Source organism: Physella acuta, unplaced genomic scaffold (assembly GCF_028476545.2).
Source record: "Physella acuta isolate Inbredline_101_S28 unplaced genomic scaffold, ASM2847654v3 ptg001251l, whole genome shotgun sequence".
Taxonomy (NCBI): domain Eukaryota; kingdom Metazoa; phylum Mollusca; class Gastropoda; family Physidae; genus Physella; species Physella acuta.
Genome location: NW_026732767.1, coordinates 338580 through 359945, shown reverse-complemented (window position 1 = coordinate 359945; position 21366 = coordinate 338580). Strand labels below are relative to the sequence as shown.

Here is a 21366-nt window from a genome sequence, read left to right as displayed (position 1 = left end):
CTTGATCTACCTGTCTACAGTTGACGTCACATACGTCTAACTTGATCTACCTGTCTACAGTTGACGTCACATACGTCTAACTTGATCTACCTGTCTACAGTTGACGTCACATACGTCTAACTTGATCTACCTGTCTACAGTTGACGTCACATACGTCTAACTTGATCTACCTGTCTACAGTTGACGTCGCATACGTCTAACTTGATCTACCTGTCAACAAATAAGAGGCATATTGGCAGGTTCTACATCTAGTAAATTATGAATTATTTTCTTACACTTAAGCTTCACTCACTGTTTTCTTAGTTATCTTACCATGTATATCTCACTGCTACTATCTCACTCATATCTCACTATTGCTATCTCATGGTTACTACCTTACCGTTATCTCAATATGTACATCTCACTGCTGATACTTCACTCATATCTCACTTTCGCTATCTCACCGTTACTATCTAACCGTTATCTCCCCCATGTGTATCTCACTGCTGCTATCTCATAATTATCTCACTATTGTTACCTCACTTTTTCTATCTTACGGTTATCAAACCTGTGTAATCTCATTGCGGTGCCTCATCGCTTTCTCTCCATTGTTACCTCATCGCGCCTATTTCATAATTATCTCACCCTTGTAATCTTGCAGCTACTACATTACAGCTATCTCACCATATTTACCTCACAGTTTCCACTTCATATTCACCTCAATATTGCTATCTAAAAGTGTGTATATCACAATTGTCTCATTATTTATATCTTAACGCTGTTGCCTTATAGTTATCTCACCATTGCTATCTCACGTTTACAACCTTACATTTATCTCACCTCTCTGTTGCTATCTCACACATCTCACTATCGCTATCTCATTGCTACTTTCATACAGTTATCTTATTATTTTTAGCTCACCAGTACTAACTTACCAATATACCTCACCATTGTTATCTCCCCATTTGCTACCTTACGGTTATCTAACCGTGTACATCTAATTGTAGCTAACTAAACCTCACCAATGTTATCTCACCGTAATTTCCAAATTTAATCTCTCAAGTTCTGGATCATAAAATTAAATGCAGTCCTACTGAGGTCACGTAACAGCAAATTATGAAGGTCTACAAATTACCATTTTAAACTGAGTAAAGTCATAATAACATTTACAATGTAGATAAGATTTGAACATGAACTTTTCTATCATATCAACCACTCCCAACCACTCTCAACCACATCAACATAAATCTAGACGATGTAACTATGACTACCGTATAAAGTATACTCTTGTTTCGTTTTTTTTCTATATGCATCTGATTGTAAACATACTAAAGCGAACCTGTGGAGACATATTTTGTCTGCCTGTCAGAAAGATTTATCAAACGATGAACAGATATTGTATTAGAGAACTACGTAGGATGTTCGTGTTTACAAATAACTTGTCGAAAGGTAGAAAGAATGTGCGGCTATCTCTTTGTGGGTGGTGTTGTTGGTCGTATTGTTCAAGTTTTGTTTTGTTCGTCGGTGTTAACAAAAATGATTTAGTAAGAAAAAAATATGGTTGCTTTGTTTCTTTCAGTTGTATTAGTTTTCAAACTCAAAATCACACACACACACGCGCATACACACACACATATATATATGTATGAATATATATATATATATATATATATATATATATATATATATATATATATATATATATATATATATATATATATATATATGTTTATATATACATATATATTTATATATACATTCATATATGACGTGGGCCAAACTTTGAGGAATCGCCCAAAACCAAGTACAAGAGAGAGGTGAGGTCACTATACTTCATAAGGGGTGCACAGGAATGATAATATCTAGATTTAAATGTATATATATATATATATATATATATATATATATATATATATATATATATATATATATATATATATATATATATATATATATATACATACATATATGTATATGTGCGTTTAATATATATATATATATATATATATATATATATATATATATATATATATATATATATATATATATATATATATTATATACATACATATATATGTATATATATATATATATATATATATATATATATTATATACATACATATATATATATATATATATATATATATATATATATATATATATATATATATATATATATATACATATTTGTGTGTGTTTATGTCTATGTGTGTGTGTGTATGTCTGTGTGTGTGTGTGCGTGTGTCTAATGATTCAATAAATCCCAGAATTCCACATTTCTCAGCGTCTAGGATTGCTCAGCGTAAACCAAAACATTACTTTAAAATAATTGACAGGAAAATTTAATAAACCCTTCATGCGTGGGTGAGTGGTATCTCGGTCAAGGCCGTGCACACCTCGGCTCAACAATCGAAAGGTAGCTCTCTCTATCTTTCTCTCTCACTCTCTTTACTTCTCTCTCTCTACGCTCTCTCTTCTCTTTCTCTTTCTACTCCCTCATAATCTCTCCACTCTCTCTCTACTCTCTCTCTCTACTCTCTGCTCTCTACCCTCACTCTCTCTACACTCTCACTTTACTCTCGCACTCTCTCCACTCTCTCTCTACTCCCTCTCTCTACTTTCTCTCTCTCTACTCTCACACTCTCTCTACTCTCTCTCTCTCTACTCTCTCTCTACTCACTCTCTCTACTCTCTCTCTCTACTCTCTCACACTCTCTCCACTCTCTCTCTACTCTGTCCTTTTTCACTCTCCTCTCTCACTCTCTCTACTCTCTCTCCACTATACTCGCTCACACACTCTATCTACTCTCATTACTCTCACACTCTCTCTACTCTCTCTCTCTTATCTCTCACTCTACTCTCTACTCTCTCACACTCTCTCTACTCTCTCTCTACTTTCTCTCTCTACTCTCTCTACTCTCTCTCTCTACTCTCTCTCTCTACTCTCTCTCTCTCTCTACTCTCTCCACTCTCTCTCTACTCTGTCCTTTTTCACTCTCCTCTCTCAATCTCTCTACTCTCTCTCCTGTATACTCGCTCACACTCTCTTTCTCTACTCCCTCTCCCTCTCTCCCTCCTGTCTCTCTCTACTCTCCCACTCTCTCTACTCACGATACTTGATGGTTGCAGTTGTGTAAGGTAAGTTCACGTGATAAAGCATCACGTGATTATATCCTTACATCAATACTATGTTAAGTGGGACGGCTAATTGTTACAAGTGCAAGAATATGTCGCGGCAGAAACTCAAATGTTTGAAGTGAGAAAGAAATGTTGGCATTAGGCAACACTCTATATATATATACATTTATATATATATATATATATATATATATATATATATATATATATATATATATATAACAATATATCTCAAATGTTTGAAGTGAGAAAGAAATGTTGGCATTAGGCAATATATATATATATATATATATATATATATATATATATATATATATATATATATATATATATAACAATATATTATATTTACGTTAGGATTATTTATGGACTGCATTTGATATAGGTTTTTAATTGATCAACATTAAAACAAGAAAGCATTCAGAACTACCAATGCATTAACAAATGCTTGTTTTTTTTTTCCTTTTATTTCAGATTTTACAAGTTTATGACAGTTTCGTTTCAACGGCTGATTTTATTCAAGGAATATTTTCTTAAATAAACATAAGCAATTCAAGATAAAAACATATTTCCACATAGAAATGTGAATACCATCGTAAATACTTATTTACCATTTATGTTGACTGGATTCAAGTGATTGGTTATCTGTAATAAGTGGTAACTTATGTTACAAAGTGATGACCCTCAAGAGTTATATGATGGTGATTTATAACATCAAGTAGTGACCATTGTGTTTAACCAAGTAGGATAGTAGAGTGTGGTGACTTAACTGATCAATAGGAAACTTTGATTCTCAGATATTCTCGATGGTTTTTTTCAACTTCTATTAAAACCTGTCCTGGATTACCAAATGATGACTTTTGTCTATATCATATGACACATATTGTTACTAATAAAATAAATAGAACTCTAAGAATGTGATTATCAACTCGTGAATTCGATTATCAAAAGGTGATTTCTATTTACAAGAGCTAACTTCTAAACTGCTAATGACGTATAAACATAACGTGTTGAATTCCAATATCGATTGGTGATTTTAAATAATCGATTATCTGAACCGAGGTGAGCTAGTCTACCCCCCATGCTGTACTGCAGATCACTCAAGTGTGGAGATATGCTGGTGGTCTGGCTGCTGTTGTTGTTGGTGTCTTGGAGGAGGGTGATGGCGCAGTCGGCAGAAGGCTGCAGTAAGACGAAGGGCGGGATCAAGTACAAGCTGATTATAGGTGGGTAAACTTGATTATAGGTGGGTAAAGTTGATTATAGGAGAGTAAAATTGATTATACGTAACGTAACTGGATTATATGTGAGTAAAGTTGATTATAGGTGGGTAAAGTTGATCGTAGCAGAGTAAATGTGATTATTGGTGAGTAAAATTGATTATAGGAGAGTAAAAATTGATTATAGGTTGGTAAAATTGATTATAGGTGAGTAAAATTGATTATTCGTAAATTGATTATTGGTGAATAAAGTTGATTATATGTGAGTAAAGTTGATTATAGGTGAGCTAATTTGATAATATATTAGCAGAGTTGGTTATTCGTAACTTGACTATATGTGAGTTAATTAAATTATAGGTGAGTGAATTTGATTGTAGGTAAATAAAGTTGATTGTATGAGAGAAAAATTGATTAAATGTGAGTAAAATTTATTATTATGTAACGTTGGTTATAAGAGAATAAACTGGATTAATGGTGGGTTAGAGTGATAAATTATTTGCGAATAAAGTTAACTAATGGCTAGTTGAATACATATGAATACACGTTAGAGCAAAATATTATACTTGACTGCTTCTGATTATAGAAGAGTGAAAAAGATTATTTCACGAGTATAAGTAACTTACAACTGAGTGCAATGGGTCATACGAGTGGTAAGAAGGCCAATACTCTTATTATAAGCTTGAACTTACTATTAATAATAGACCTAGTGTAGGTCCATTGTTTATAAATAGGCTTCTATAATCCCTTTGTAATGTCGCATGATATGGAATGGTTTTGATGTTTTTCTTGAAGAGGTTGCGCGATGTTCTTTTGGATATCTACAACATAACTTTATTTCTATAAGCAGCGTATAAATATGTGATGAGGTGTTACTCTATAGTTAATTAATTAGCATGTAGAATGTATAAATGAGGGGTTACGTACTAATTACCCACAGTTATTGACTACGGTTGATTACAGTTAATAGTAACTTTATAGGCTACACACAAGACAATTCGTCATATAAAAACATGAACTATCTAACAGACGCTTTGGGTAAATGAAATGAAATATATTTCTGTACGGTGTGCAGTTTTAGACATGAGAATCCCAAATGCACCAGTGGAATTTAGCACGATTACTAGATGTAAAAAAAATCGATGAGAAATTACGCACTCACACGGGGCAAAAACCTGCAATTTCGTCAGATATTTTTTTTATTTAGATGTGATAAGGGTGTATTGCACTGAAACAGTTATCAGTGGGAGGGATTGATGATTCGCTGTGTTCGCACGCTCATACTTTGGCATCTGTATATATATATATATATATATATATATATATATATATATATATATATATATATATAATGTTTTTATTTTTCAATCACAGTATATTTGTTTGTCGATTTTCTTGCATCTTCATGCCCGACAGAAATTTTAATTTAATGTACGTTTTATCATGATATTGAAATAGCATAACATACGAAAGCGATGTATTATCTAGACGGAACTGTACAAAAATAAAAGGTGGTCAAAGTATTTTTTCATCCATTTTTTCATCCCCTCCCCTTTTTAGTACCATCTACCATCAACCCCACAACAGTCTTTTCATCTTAAGAGACGATCTCTTACATGACGTCACAGCCATATCTCTATATCATTTACCACCCCCCCCCCCCTCTACACACACACACACTCACACACTCCCAACCCCTTTTAAAAAAACGACAAAATAGGTTAGACATAAGTCAACAAGTTTTTTTATTTTAAATATGGACTGATGAAATAACACGACGACGACAGGCTTTCCTTAATCCGCTCTCATCACACTTTTTCACAAAAAAATGAAAGCTCGCCCCCCCCTCTCTCTTCCATCCACAATGTTTATGACGCCATTTCTGGCTAAAACCCCAAGCTAATCTAATTGGTTGAGCAAATACTTTCACTTTTCTAAACAAATCAATATATAATTATGAAATTCAGTCCAACAAATATATGAATATTTGTGTCAGAACTTTAAGGGGGGGGGGGGCTAATTAAGCTGAGTTTGTTGTTGTTCAGTTTAAAATTTTACTTGATATTTAAAAAGAAATTGTTAAACCTTTATTTCTAAATTTGTAAAATAGATAACTATTGTATACACATAAAACAATAAAACACTTGTGATCTTGTCAACTATCCATCACTTTCTATTATCCAAAGTTATCATTTATCCTAAACTAAACCCACAATTACTTACAATTAACATCTAAAACTAGCCATCACTTTCTATTATCCATCACTTATCATTTATCCTAAACTCCGACCCACAATTACTCACACTCAACCTACTATTTCGTCTACCTGTCACACACTATATATCATCTCTTCAGTGTTTGAAAACTCCCGACTAATTTTTTGTTTTTGTTTTATATCTTTTAAACACACAAAAATTATTATCGCGCATGCACGTGCGAACATTAACGCTCATCAGCTCACCTATGTTTCTCACCCCCCCCCCCCCCCCAGCCAATAAAACGAATTGTTTCCCTTTAAATTTGTAATTACCTCCCCTTGAACTTAAAAAAATCGTAATTACCTCCCTTTACTATCTTTCACACATCACACCAGCCCTGTTCCAAATTCTATTTTTAGCCCAGCACACATACATTTTCGCGTTCCATTCTGTCCGAGGTTTCTAGTTTAGTAAACAAAGCCGTGACGTCAGTCGGTGGTTTCAGAGTTTTGTTTTATTTAAATTTTTTTATGTCCCCAAATATTTGTACGTAATTAATTGGTGCTGTACTTGAAGGGAAAAAAATGTGTGTACTTTCTTATAATTAATTGCTCAATTGAGTATAAACTGTACAATCAAGGCTACCATGTGCTAGGTTGTATTTTTTTTTAAATTACCATCTTTTGTGCCGGTAAAAGGACATATATATATATATATATATATATATATATATATATATATATATATATATATATATATATATATATATATGTATATCAGGGGTGGAACTACAGTGCCGCCAGACTACAATGCAGGGCGGCCCACTCCATTTAGGGGCCCATAGCCGACCATATTACATTTTTTATAGTTAAAAAAAAATTTCTTGCATTTTTTTATTTGACGGTAATAGCTTTTGTAAATAACAAACACATCCACAACAGTAGTGATGTTATACAGTAGCTAACACATGCTGTTGCGTAAAAAAATATTTGCCTTAGCTGTAGTGTGAATATAGGCAAACGTTCAAAACACTTCCATGACTTATTTCCCTTTTTTAAATGGTTAATTATGTGAGCTCTTTTTTCTAGTTCCGCCACAGATATATATATATATATATATATATATATATATATATATATATATATATATATATATATATATAGATATATATATATATACTGAATCGTTCGGGTTAGCAGTCTAGTGCTCTACCACTAGATCCACATCATCCCACTGCGTTGAGTTTTTTACAATTTAAGTATTGGACATCGGTCATATTTGAACTACAACATGATTACAAACCCACACACAAACAAACAAACATACAGACGACAACCTATATTAACACTCAGTACAAGCTTAAAATAAAAACACTTAAAGCAAATCAAACTTTTTAATGCAGTAAATTTTGGAACACCAGAATCGTTGGGCATGGAAGTCTAGACAACTTGTTAGCGTGAAATGACAGTAGAGATATTAATCAGACAGCACGTTTTTTTTTACTCATGTTATTTAAAAATCTTGCATTAGAGAGAGATATAAAATATCTAGGTGAATCAGAATGTGTGGGTGTAGGTGTGTGGGTTAGTTGGTGTGTATTTAGGTGTAAGGTGTGTAGGCGAGAAGGTGTGTTAGAAGGTGTGTATTTAGGTGTAAGGTTTTAGGGCGAGAGCGTGTGTTAGAAGGTGTTTATTTGGGTGTAATGAGTGTAGGCGAAAGAGTATGTAAGCGATGTATTTTATTTGCCCGAAAATATATCAATGTAGTTGAAACGAACTTAATGTATACCAAACATGTGACAAGCCACTGAGGCTGAACTAAAATGTTACTTTACAAATAATGTCACTGTGAATGTAACGTTTATTCTAATGTTAATGTTTTTTTAGTTTTTATTATTAGAAATGGTGTAGCCACATAACAGACGAACAAAAGTAAAATCACATATTTCCAAACATGTGCTGAGTGCGCCTCATGAAAACACACTACAATATCACATTTCTTCCACAGGTCTGTTTGGTGCCCCTCCCCCCCCCATGAAAATATCCTAAAGAAAATCACATCTCCCCACAGGTTATATAACCACACTAATAATTCACCTCTCCCCCATCCAGGTCTGCTGAGTGCCCCCCCCCCATAAAACCACACTAAAAATTCAACTCTCCCCCACAGGTCTGTTGAGTGCCCACCCCCCACATAAAACCACACTAAACAAATCACCTCTCCCTCACAAGTCTTATGACTGCCCCCCCCCCACATAAAACCACACTGAAAAATTCACATCTCCCCCACAGGTCAACTGAGTGCCCCCCCACCCCCCCCCCACATAAAACCACACTAAAAAATTCACCTCTCCCTCACATGTCTTATGAGTGCCCCCCACATAAAACCACACTAAAAAATTCACATCTCCCCTCCAGGTCAACTGAGTTCCCTCCCCCCACCCGTTCCCCACATAAAACCACACTAAAAAATTCACATCTCCCCCACAGGCCAACTGAGTGCCCCCCCCCCCCCACATAAAACCACACTAAAAAAAATTCACATCTCCCCCACAGGCCAACTGAGTGCCCCCCCCCCCCACATAAAACCACACTAAAAAAATTCTCATCTCCCCCACAGGTCAACTGAGTGCCACTACTAGCGAGTTCGAGGATCAGGCATCTCTCCAGGCGGAGATGACGCGCGAGAGTCTGGTGGATAGATGTTTCCAGAACACTCAGTACGTCTTCTTCGCTGTCAACGGGGTGCTCAACATATCCACTAAAGGCTGGACGGGCATAGAACACGGGATCTTTACACGTGAGTTAGGATATATCGGATATTGGGATATTGGGATGTGTGGCGTTTTGGGATTTTGGGATATTGGGATGTGTGGTGTTTTGGGATTTGGGGATATTGGGATTTGTGGCATTTAGGATTTTAGGATTTTGGGATATTAGGATGTATGGCGTTTTGAGATTTTGGGATATTGGAGAGTGTGGCCTTTTGAGATTTGGGGATATTGGGATATGTGTGGAGTTTTGGGATTTGGGGATATTGGGATGGGTGGCGTTTGGGATTTTGGGATATTCGGATGTGTGTGGCGTTTGGGATTAGGGGATATTGGGATGTGAGGCGTTTTGGGATTTGGAGATATTGGGGATATTGGGATTTGTGGCGTTTTGGGATATTGGGATGTGTGGCGTTTTGGGATTTTGGGATTTTGGGATGTGTGGCGTTTTGGAATTTGGGGATATTGGAATGTGAGTGGCGTTTTGGGACATTGGGGTATAGGTGATTTTTGAGATCATTCGTTAAATCAAGGAGTGAAATTGTCAATAGGTTTGAAAAGATGGTTCCTAATGATTGTTGCCAGAAAGCATATTTTTCAACCAAAAGTGAATATTTTATGACATGTGTGAAATAAGTACAAAATTATTTCCGGTTTTATTAAGATTAGAAATATTCAAACAAATAATTACTAGTAATTATATTACTAGGAATATAATAGTAATTTAGCGAACACTTTTATTTTTAATTTGGATCAATAGAGTCAGGGTGTTGTGGTGAAGTGGGATGTTATATTATTTAATATAAAAACAAAACTAGGCTATTCACCATTGTTGTGTTTTTTATCGTGTAAAACAATTGTTGTGACTTTCATTGTTTTACTCTCCCTGGCCATTCCTGTTGACTTCAAGGCGAGGCTGAGTTCGGTTTAAAAAAAAATTAATTGATAAAATAATTCAAAACGGCTTTTCAACTGTTTTTATTAACTCAAAAATATAAAAATGAGTGTAATCAATGATTTCCAAATGGCTTATTTTAAAAAAAAAATGTAACTATAATTTTATCGCTTGCCATATTTTTTAAAGATTTTTTTTTTAATTTACTATGACTACATAGTCTATTGAAGCCTATTTTACCTTGAAGTTGTTTTTACGAAACAAACAAAATTAACTAAAGCAAAGTAACGCTGTCTATGTGTTACTGCAAGGGAGGCTACTGTGCAGTTCTCTCGACCATGCCTTGCCTCCCTTTCCCGTCACAACACCTATAAACAAATCATGCATCAAATAATTCCTGTGTTCAAATCCTCTACAGACCCAACCAAAACACGATTGATATTGACTTGAGTTTTTTCCCCTGAATGCCAATGCGTTCGCCCATGACAATAATGAGGGAATATTTACTCGGATGTTTCAGCTCCATGATGATTTTTTTTTCTCACAGAGCTAAACAAAGATGGCGTCGATGATAACTCCCTTCCTAATATCATCATCGGTCCGTTCTACACGAACCTGGCTATGATGTTGCAGCGAATGGGAATTCCCTATTTGGTTACATCCAATAAAGGTAATGCTCGGTGCTCTTATTTTGGCAAATAGTTTGTGGGTTTTATGAGTAGTTAGTAATGGTTTGTAATAGTAATAGTGTGTAGCTATACTAGGACAGTAATAGTAGTTGTCTTTCGACAGGGATAGTAGTAGCAGCAGTGGCGTAGCGAGGTCGGGTGTCACTTAATGGTGTCACCCCCCCCCCCCCCAGAGGCGTAGCGACCCTTCCCGGGGACAAACTTTCATTTTTCGATTTGCACCCCCCCCCCTCAAACTTTACATCTGCACCCCCCTCACACTTTCGATTTGCACCCCCCCCCCCCTTAAACTTTCGATTTGCACCCCCCCCCCCCCCCTCAAATTATTTTTCTCTATATATTTTGCTATTTTTTGCCTTGGTGTCACCCCACTAAATTGTGTCACCCGGTTTGGTCCGCACCCCCCCGCCCCCACCCCCTCGCTACGCCTCTGAGTAGTTGTCTTTCGACAGGGATAGTAGTAGTAGCTAGCCTGTCTATCCACATGGATAGTTGAAGAAGGTAGCCTGCAATTCTATGAAGATAGTATTAGTACCTAGCCTTTCCACGGAGATAGTAGTATAAGCTAGCTTGAATTGCTACAGGGATAGTAGTAGTAGCTAGCCTATTCTATTGGGTATAGTATTAGCAGTTAGCAGTGTTTCTTCGAGACTTTTTTCTCCTTGGGGGGGGGGGGGGGGGGGACCTGAAATTTTCGTGAGGGGGGGGGGAGCGACTAAAATTTCCGATGAGCGGACACTGTTAAAAGGATATAATTTCTATATAAATTCATTTTAAAACTAATTATAATCAAAAACTAAAAATATTTTGGTCTGTAATTACACTTATTTTTACCTCATGATTGAATGTTGATCACAAATTTTTGCATACAAGAGCAAAATGTGTAGTATACTCTCTATAACCTGCTTTACAAAAACCTACGCAAGATTAAAGATGCCATAACTAATTTATCAAAGAGTTTAAGCAAATCTGTACCAAGTAACCTGCATAGTTTTTAGCTCTATTTGGTTTTTAAATAATTGCCAATTTTATTTCAATTAAATATCTTTTTATTCTTTCAATCAACGTTCTAATTAACCTAATTAATTAAATCTGTGGAAAAGCTTAATTGATATAAATCAGGGAAAAAATGCAGTTAAATTTAACGTGAACTTTGTTGTTTGTTAAAAACCAATTTATCAAAGACGAGCCTCTCCGTTTCTGAAGTAAACCATGATGTAAAAAAAAAACCATCCAGTGATTAGAGCATAACTTTATTAATGTTATCATTCTGCTTTCATCGGGAGATTCCTGTTGCAGAGAGGGAGGTAACTCTCACCACTGAGCAAAGCATTTCTTGAATACCTTACCTGTCTTAGATGGGTTATCATTATAAAACATCAAGCTGTTCAACGATTTTTAACATCATCGACCTTTATCTGCCCCCCCCCCCCACTACACACAAATTTCTGCTTTTCGTCACAAAAAGTCAGACCCCCCCTCCCTCCCCATTAAACTGACGGCACATTAAACAGATTACTAATTTTTTTTTTTAAAAGCAGCGATTACCTTTCTAAATTTAAAGTTTGATTAGCGTTATGGATATTGATATATTCGTGATACAAACCGTGACAAAAAAAGCACAATTTAAAATTTAGATTTAATGCTAAAGGATGACATCACATTTTGTAGACCATTCACCTGCCTCCCGCACCTAGGTCCAACAAAACCCTACCCCTAGGATTTGACGTTCTTCAGGAAAGACCGCTACTCATGTATTGTATATTGGCACGTGCCTATATGTATGTATGTATATATATATATATATATATATATATATATATATATATATATATATATATATATATATATATATATATATATATATATATATAAACACACAAGTATATGTTTGTGTGTATAAAAATGTGTTTATGTAAGTGTATATACATGTATATATATATATATATATATATATATATATATATATATATATATATATATATATATATATATATATATATATATATGTGTGTGTGTGTGTGTGTGTGTTTATATATATGTGTGTATATAATATGCAATCTATATAGATATATACCACTATATGTTTATATATATATATATATATATATATATATATATATATATATATATATATATATATATATAAATATATATATAAAGAGATAGATGCGAGGGAAGAGGCGTTAGAGAAACGACTAACTTAAAGAGTGAGGGTCACATTGACCTTCCATTTCCAAGTGAAGCAGACAGACAGCAAGTTGGCGTGAAATGACGTCATAACAAGTTTTATTTGTAGGGGGGGGGCGGAGCTAGAGTCTTTATTTACAGGTAGAGATAGGAACACTTGAGGGGGGGGGGGGGGAGTTGAAATAAAGAAAAATGTCTTATGTTGATATTAGAAATACAGGCTTAAGTCAATGCCACAGGTTTATTTTTCTTTAAAATCCCACAACTTCCAACACCTATGTGTGTCTACTTCATAAAGCCATAGACAAAAATCTAACACGATTTTTTTTTTATTTACTAGTTTTATAAAAGTATAGACGTTATACAATTGTCCCAGATATTTGTTCCCGATATTGACATGTTTCCATACATTTGTCTCATAGATTTACATGTTCCCATACATTTGTCCCAAACATTAACAAATTCACATACATTTGTCCCATAGATTGACATTTTCCCATACATGTGTCCCTAACATTGACATATTCACATACATTTGTCCCACAGATTGACTTGTTCCAAGACATTTGTCCCCAATATTGACATGTTCCCTTACATGTGTCTCAGACATGTTAACATACATTTGTCTCACACATGTTTTCATACATTTGTCTCAGACATGTTTCCCTACATTTGTCCCCAATATTGGCATGTTTCTATACATTTGTCTCAGACATTTTCCCATAGATTTACATGTTCCCATACATTCGTCCCAAACATTAACAAATTCACATACATTTGTCACAGACATGTTCCCATACCTTTGGCCCCCAACACTGACATGTTCCCATAGATTTGTCCTCAACGTTAATATGTTTCCAAACATTTGTCTCAGACATGTTCGCACACATTTATCCCCAAAATTGACGTATTCCCATACATTTGTCTCAGGCATGTTCCCATACATTTGTCCCCAATATTAATATGTTTCCAAACATTTGTCCCACACATTGAGATGTTCCCATACATTTGTCCCCAATACTGGCATGTTTCCAGACATTTGTCCCCAACACTGAAATGTTCCCATACATTTGTCCCCAACATTGACATGTTCTATACATTTGTCTCAGAAATGTTCCCATACATTTATCTCAGACATGTTCCATACATTCGTCCCCAACACTGACATGTTCCATACATTTGTCCCCCAACACTGACATGTTCCCATACATTTGTCTCAGACATGTTCCCATACATTTGTCTCAGACATGTTCCCATACATTTGTCCCCAACATTGACATGTTCCCATACATTTGTCTCATACATGTTCCCATACATTTGTCTCAGACATGTTCCCATACATTTGTCCCCAACATTGACATGTTCCCATACATTTGTCCCCAACATTGACATGTTCCCATACATTTGTCTCAGACATGTTCCCATACATTTGTCTCAGACATGTTCCCATACATTTGTCTCAGACATGTTCCCATACATTTGTCTCAGACATGTTCCCATACATTTGTCTCAGGCATGTTCCCATTCATTTGTCTCCGGCATGTTCCCATATATTTGTCCCCAACACTGACATGTTCCCATTCATTTGTCTCAGACATGTTCCCATACATTTGTCCCCAACATTGACATGTTCCCATACATTTGTCTCAGACATGTTCCCATACATTTGTCTCAGACATGTTCCCATACATTTGTCTCAGACATGTTCCCATACATTTGTCTCAGACATGTTCCCATACATTTGTCTCAGGCATGTTCCCATTCATTTGTCTCCGGCATGTTCCCATATATTTGTCCCCAACACTGACATGTTCCCATACATTTGTCTCAGACATGTTCCCATACATTTGTCTCAGACATGTTCCCATACATTTGTCCTCAACATAGACATGTTCCCATACATTTGTCTCAGGCATGTTCCCATTCATTTGTCTCAGGCATGTTCCCATATATTTGTCCCCAACACTGACATGTTCCCATACATTTGTCCCAGGTTTTGAGTGGATTGACATGAGCCGTGTCCAGGACAGAATCAAGTGGAAGACTGTGGTGGAGATTCGACCCCCGGCCCAGGCCATGAACCTAGCTGTGGTGGATTTCTTTTTGCACCGGAAGTGGATGAGCGCCATCATGGTTATGCCGGAGAGTGCCGCAGACAATCAAGGTAACCTTGACCCAAATGGCCTAACCTTGACCTTGTTTTTTTTTACAGGAAAATACCTCTGTCAACAAGTGCCACTCTATATTAACACCTACAATTAAAAGATAAACGCTAATTTAGAAAACGAGTATGTATGTAATTCAATGTCTTTGCTGCACCTATCTTATTTTTACTTGCTTCATTAATGACGTCCAACTCTTTACTGTGCATGAGGCAAGTGAAGTAGAGTTTACCTGTTTCTGTGAAATTGGTATATGAGGGGATAGTGTGGTCTACTATGTCCAGCCGCCATTAGCTGGGTAGATTCAGTGGCATTCTACTGACTTAAACCCGGATTCGAACTCGAGACTTTTGGATTAGCATTCAACCGCAATACGGTCACGCCATCCTATTTAACTTCACGACATCACCCTCCATTCTAGACCACACCCCCTCCAAGTAGTAACACACAACCTCTCAAATTAATCCTCGACCGTTATAATTCGTTACGTCATCTACCACCTTACACCAGACTACTCTTCCTATCAAGTAAGTCCTACGCAGCCTCCCATTCCGCTTCCTCCATTACAATATGACCCCAGCCTCCTCCCTACACCCCACTAACCCCCTCCTCCCTACACGTCCCCACCTCCCTACACCCCACTAACCCCCTCCTCCCTACACGTCCCCACCTCCCTACACCCCACTAACCCCCTCCTCCCTAAACCTCCCCACCTGCCCTCCTCCCTACACCTCCCCACCTCCCTACACCCCACTAACCCCCTCCTCCCTAAACCTCCCTACACCTCCCCACCTCCCTACACCCCACTAGCCCCCTCCTCCCTAAACCTCCCCACCTCCCTACACCCCACTAACCCCCTCCTCCCTAAACCTCCCCTCCTCCCTACACCCCACTAACCCCCTCCTCCCTAAACCTCCCCACCTCCCCACCTCCCTACACCCCACTAACCCCCTCCTCCCTACACCTCCCCACCTTCCTTCACCCCAATAACCCCTCCTCCCAATCCTCCCCAGAATGCCAGAACCTAGCCGGACAGATGCTCAACCGTGGCCTCTCCCTCATCCCCTTCACCGTCAACCCCCGGGGGAGGAACTACAACGCCTCCGTGGTGGAGCTCCTGAGGAACGCCCGTCTCTCCCGCCAGACCCGGATCATCGTCTGCAGCCCACGTGACTCCCGTGATCACCTGATCGAGAGCGTGCTGTATCGGGTGAGGAAATGTTACGCTTGAGTGGAATCAGTTGCAGTCTTGTCGTTTTGTGCTTACTCTTTCTTGCTCTATGTCAACATTCTTACACATTTTATCCCTCTTTATCTGAATCTCTTTCTTTCTGATTCTCAATTTCCCATCTCTGTCTCTCTCTGTCTCTCTCTCTCTCTCTCTTTCGCTCTCTCTCTATCTCACTTTCTAACGCAACCCCTGTCTCTGTCACATAATTTGCCTTTCTCAGAGGCTTAGCGAGGGCGGGGCGGGGGTGCGGACCGCACCTGGTGACTCCCCACATAGCCACGCCAATGGCCTTTCTGTTTCCATCACTCTTTCTAATTTTATCTCAGCACACTTACATATATATATATATATATATATATATATATATATATATATATATATATATATATATGTCTTTCTCTCTCTCTCTATATATATATATATATATATATATATAAATATATCTTTCGTTCCTTCCCTCTAAATATCGTTTTACCCCATTTCTCTCTTACTCTATATCCCTCTCTCTCTCTATATATATATATATATATATGTATATCTTTCTCTCTCCCTTTCTTCTAATCACTTTACCATCTCCATCTGCTGAACGATTTTTGTCTATCCAAGTCTCTGACGTCACACAATATTTTTATGTCTTCACGTAAAATTCCTCTTGTATAGATAATTTACTACAGAAACTTTGCTGGATGTAATACGTAATGCACAGCTTGAATTAATATAATTAGGGAATGCTTGAATGATTTTAGGCTTCCATTAATAACGTGTGGGGGGGGGGGGGGGGGTTCTGGCGTTTGTTGGGAACGGGTGAAGGTGGGGGTGGTTGCTTGAGGTATGTATAGTTCTGTAAGCTTTGTTTCCTTAAACCACAGAGGAAACATTTTGTTCAAATTAAGGAGAAGGCATGGGGAATGGAACATGTAACGTCTTTAGAAGGAATGGAAAATATTGGTCTGACCTATTATCATATAAGTTATATATACACACATACATGCACACACTGATTATGTATATATGTATTTTATATATGTATATAAATAAATAAATATATATATATATATACATAAATATATGTTTAAATATTTATATATACATGTTTATATACATATACATACATATATACATATATATATATATATATATATATATATATATATATATATATATATATATATATATATATATATATATATATATATATATATATATTTATATATATTTATATATATATATATATATATATATATATATATATATATATATATATATATATATATATATATATATATATATATATATATATATATATATATATATATATATATATATATATATATATATATATATATATAATGATTAAACCGGCTACCTGGCGAGTCGTCATATATGGACCACCCCCTTTATTACAATAGTAGTACAGGTCTAGTTCATCTAGCCTTGACCTTAGCTTGGATAACGTTGTTTACGGTATGCTGACATGCGCAGTAGCCTGCATTTTCTCCAGGTTGTTGAAACAATGATGTGAGTTCACACGTGATCAAAGAGATATACAACAACAATGTACAGCCTTTATGTTGTCTAAGCTAATGTCATTTGATGGACTAGGAAGGCAGATTGCCTTGATATCTTAGTTGTATAAATAAGCTGAGGTATTTGGTGGAATAAGAAAATATACAACCTTTATATCTTAGTTGTATAAATAAGCTCAGGTATTTTGTGTACCTGAATCACTAGTCAGTTAATTAGTTCATTTTTACGTACTTTATAGTTGATATTATTTACCTACTGATTACAGTTATGAATGCAAACATTAAAAACACTTATATTAATTGTTTTTAATTGACTTTACAGTTATAAACATATTTTACTTTTATTTTCACAACCATTCTGTTTGTTAAAGAAATAATATGAAAACTTTCATACTTACATTATTAGCTAATTGCATAAATGATAAAAGAGCATGCATGATTGTGTTCTCGTTAACGTACATTTATAAGTGTTATTATTTTCAACTGAAAGTGTTTGTAAGTGGTAGTTTACGCAGACCTAACACCACAAAAACAGATACGTATTTGTATAGCTGTAAATATTGTTCAAACACCACATTCAATCAATGTGTGTGTATGTTGCTGTTTATGTTAGCAGAGAACCACATTAAAATTAATCTTCATGTATGCAGCTGTTTATATTTTTTCAACACTATATTAGATAACCTGTATGCGTGGCTGTTTATGTTTTCACACAACATCACGTAACTTGTATGTGTGTGGCTGTTTATGTTTTCACACTACATAACGTAACTTGTATGTGTGTGGCTGTTTATGTTTTCACACCACATAACGTAACTTGTATGTGTGTGGCTGTTTATGTTTTAACACCACATAATGTAACTTGTATGTGTGTGGCTGTTTATGTTTTCACACCACATAATGTAACTTGTATGTGTGTTGCTGTTTATGTTTTCACACCACATAATGTAACTTGTATGTGTGTGGCTGTTTGTGTTTTCACACTACATAACGTAACTTGTATGTGTGTGGCTGTTTATGTTTTCACACCACATAACGTAACTTGTATGTGTGTGGCTGTTTATGTTTTAACACCACATAATGTAACTTGTATGTGTGTGGCTGTTTGTTTTCACACCACATAATGTAACTTGTATGTGTGTTGCTGTTTATGTTTTCACACCACATAATGTAACTTGTATGTGTGTGGCTGTTTGTGTTTTAACACCACATAACGTAACTGGTATGTGTGTGGCTGTTTATGTTTTCACACAACATAACGTAACTTGTATGTGTGTGGCTGTTTATGTTTTCACACCACATAACGTAACGTAACTTGTATGTATGTGGCTGTTTATGTTTTCACACAACATAACTTGTATGTATGTGGCTGTTTATGTTTTCACACCACATAACGTAACTTGTATGCATGTGGCTGTTTATGTTTTCACACAACATAACTTGTATGTATGTGGCTGTTTATGTTTTCACACCACATAACGTGTATGTGTGTAATCTCCAGGCTCGTCTGCTAGACATCTTACAGAACAAAGATTTCTCCTTCATCTTCGTCGACCCGGTAAGTTGTGAAACACGTCTTGAGTACGTCACAAAAATTACTTGTGTATCTCACCAGTATATGTCTTGTCTTTGTCCTTTAAAAAAAATATTTCATGTCCTCCCCCCCAGCAACTCTATAAATCTTTCATCCCAAATGTGTACATCGCCCCTAGAATTTACATATATATAAATTTTGTCCTAATCCTCCCACCTGTATAAATTTTGTCTTAATCCTCCAACCTGTATAAATTTTGTCCGAATCCTCCCACCTGTATAAATTTTGTCCTAATCCTCCCACCTGTATAAATTTTGTCTTAATCCTCCCACCTGTATAAATTTTGTCCTAATCCTCCCACCTGTATAAATTTTGTCCTAATCCTCCCACCTGTATAAATTTTGTCCTAATTCTCCCACGTGTATAAATTTTGTCCCAATCCTTCCACCTGTATAAATTTTGTCATCTCTATCCTTCTCCCCCGGTCCTACCAGCTGTATCCAGCTGTATAAATCTTGTTTTACCCCCTGTATAAAAATTGAGATATCACCTGTACTCCTCTCCCCCAGTCCTTACACCTGTATGAATCTTGTCATCTCACCTGTATAAATCTTGTCTTCTCACCTGAATAAATCTTGTCATCTCACTTGTATGAATCTTGTCACCTCACGTGTATAAATCGTGTCCTCCCACCTGTATAAATCTTGTCATCTCACTTGTATAAATCTTGTCACCTCACCTGTATAAATCTTGTCCTCCCACCTGTATAAATCTTGTCATCTCACCTGTATAAATCGTGTCCTCCCACCTGTATAAATTATGTCATGTCACCTGTACACCTGTATAAATCTTGTAATCTCACCTGTATAAATCTTGTCATCTCACCTGTACACCTGTATAAATCTTGTCACCTAACCTGTATAAATCTTGTCATCTCACCTGTATAAATCTTGTCACCTCACCTGTATACCTTCTACCCCCAGTCCTCCCACCTGTATAAATCTTGTCATCTCACCTGTATAAATCTTGTCCTCTCAACTGTATACCTTCTACCCCCAGTCCTCCCACCTATATAAATCTTGTCACCTCACCTGTATAAATCTTGTCACCTCACCTGTATAAATCTTGTCCTCCCACCTGTATAAATCTTGTCCTCCCACCTGTATAAATCTTGTCATCTCACCTGTATAAATCTTGTCCTCTCAACTGTATACCTTCTACCCCCAGTCCTCCCACCTATATAAATCTTGTCACCTCACCTGTATAAATCTTGTCACCTCACCTGTATAAATCTTGTCCTCCCACCTGTATAAATCTTGTCATCTCACCTGTATAAATCTTGTCACCTCACCTGTATAAATCTTGTCCTCCCACCTGTATAAATCTTGTCCTCCCACCTGTATAAATCTTGTCATCTCACCTGTATAAATCTTGTCCTCTCAACTGTATACCTTCTACCCCCAGTCCTCCCACCTATATAAATCTTGTCACCTCACCTGTATAAATCTTGTCACCTCACCTGTATAAATCTTGTCCTCCCACCTATAGAAATCTTGTCATCTCACCTGTATAAATCTTGTCATCTCACCTGTATAAATCTTGTCACCTCACCTGTATAAATCTTGTCATCCCACCTGTATAAATCTTGTCACCTCACCTGTACACCTGTATAAATCTTGTCCTCCCACCTATATAAATCTTGTCATCTCACCTGTACACCTGTATAAATCTTGTCATCTCACCTGTATAAATCTTGTCATCTCACCTGTACACCTGTATAAATCTTGTAATCTCACCTGTATAAATCTTGTCATCTCACCTGTATAAATCTTGT

General features: G+C 36.3%; 1 protein-coding gene across 1 annotated transcript in view; it reads left to right on the top strand.

Moving 5' to 3' along the window:
- The first annotated feature begins 4185 nt into the window (after nt 1–4185).
- LOC131957637 (glutamate receptor 2-like) overlaps nt 4186–21366 on the top strand; it is a 36063-nt gene continuing 18882 nt past the window's right edge. The window contains exons 1-6 of the mRNA XM_059322371.1: nt 4186–4345; nt 9155–9334; nt 10748–10870; nt 15073–15243; nt 16255–16451; nt 19500–19556. Of these exons, the coding sequence (XP_059178354.1) occupies nt 4201–4345; nt 9155–9334; nt 10748–10870; nt 15073–15243; nt 16255–16451; nt 19500–19556 (873 nt within the window). The 5' untranslated portion in view covers nt 4186–4200. The remainder of the gene's footprint in view (nt 4346–9154; nt 9335–10747; nt 10871–15072; nt 15244–16254; nt 16452–19499; nt 19557–21366) is intronic.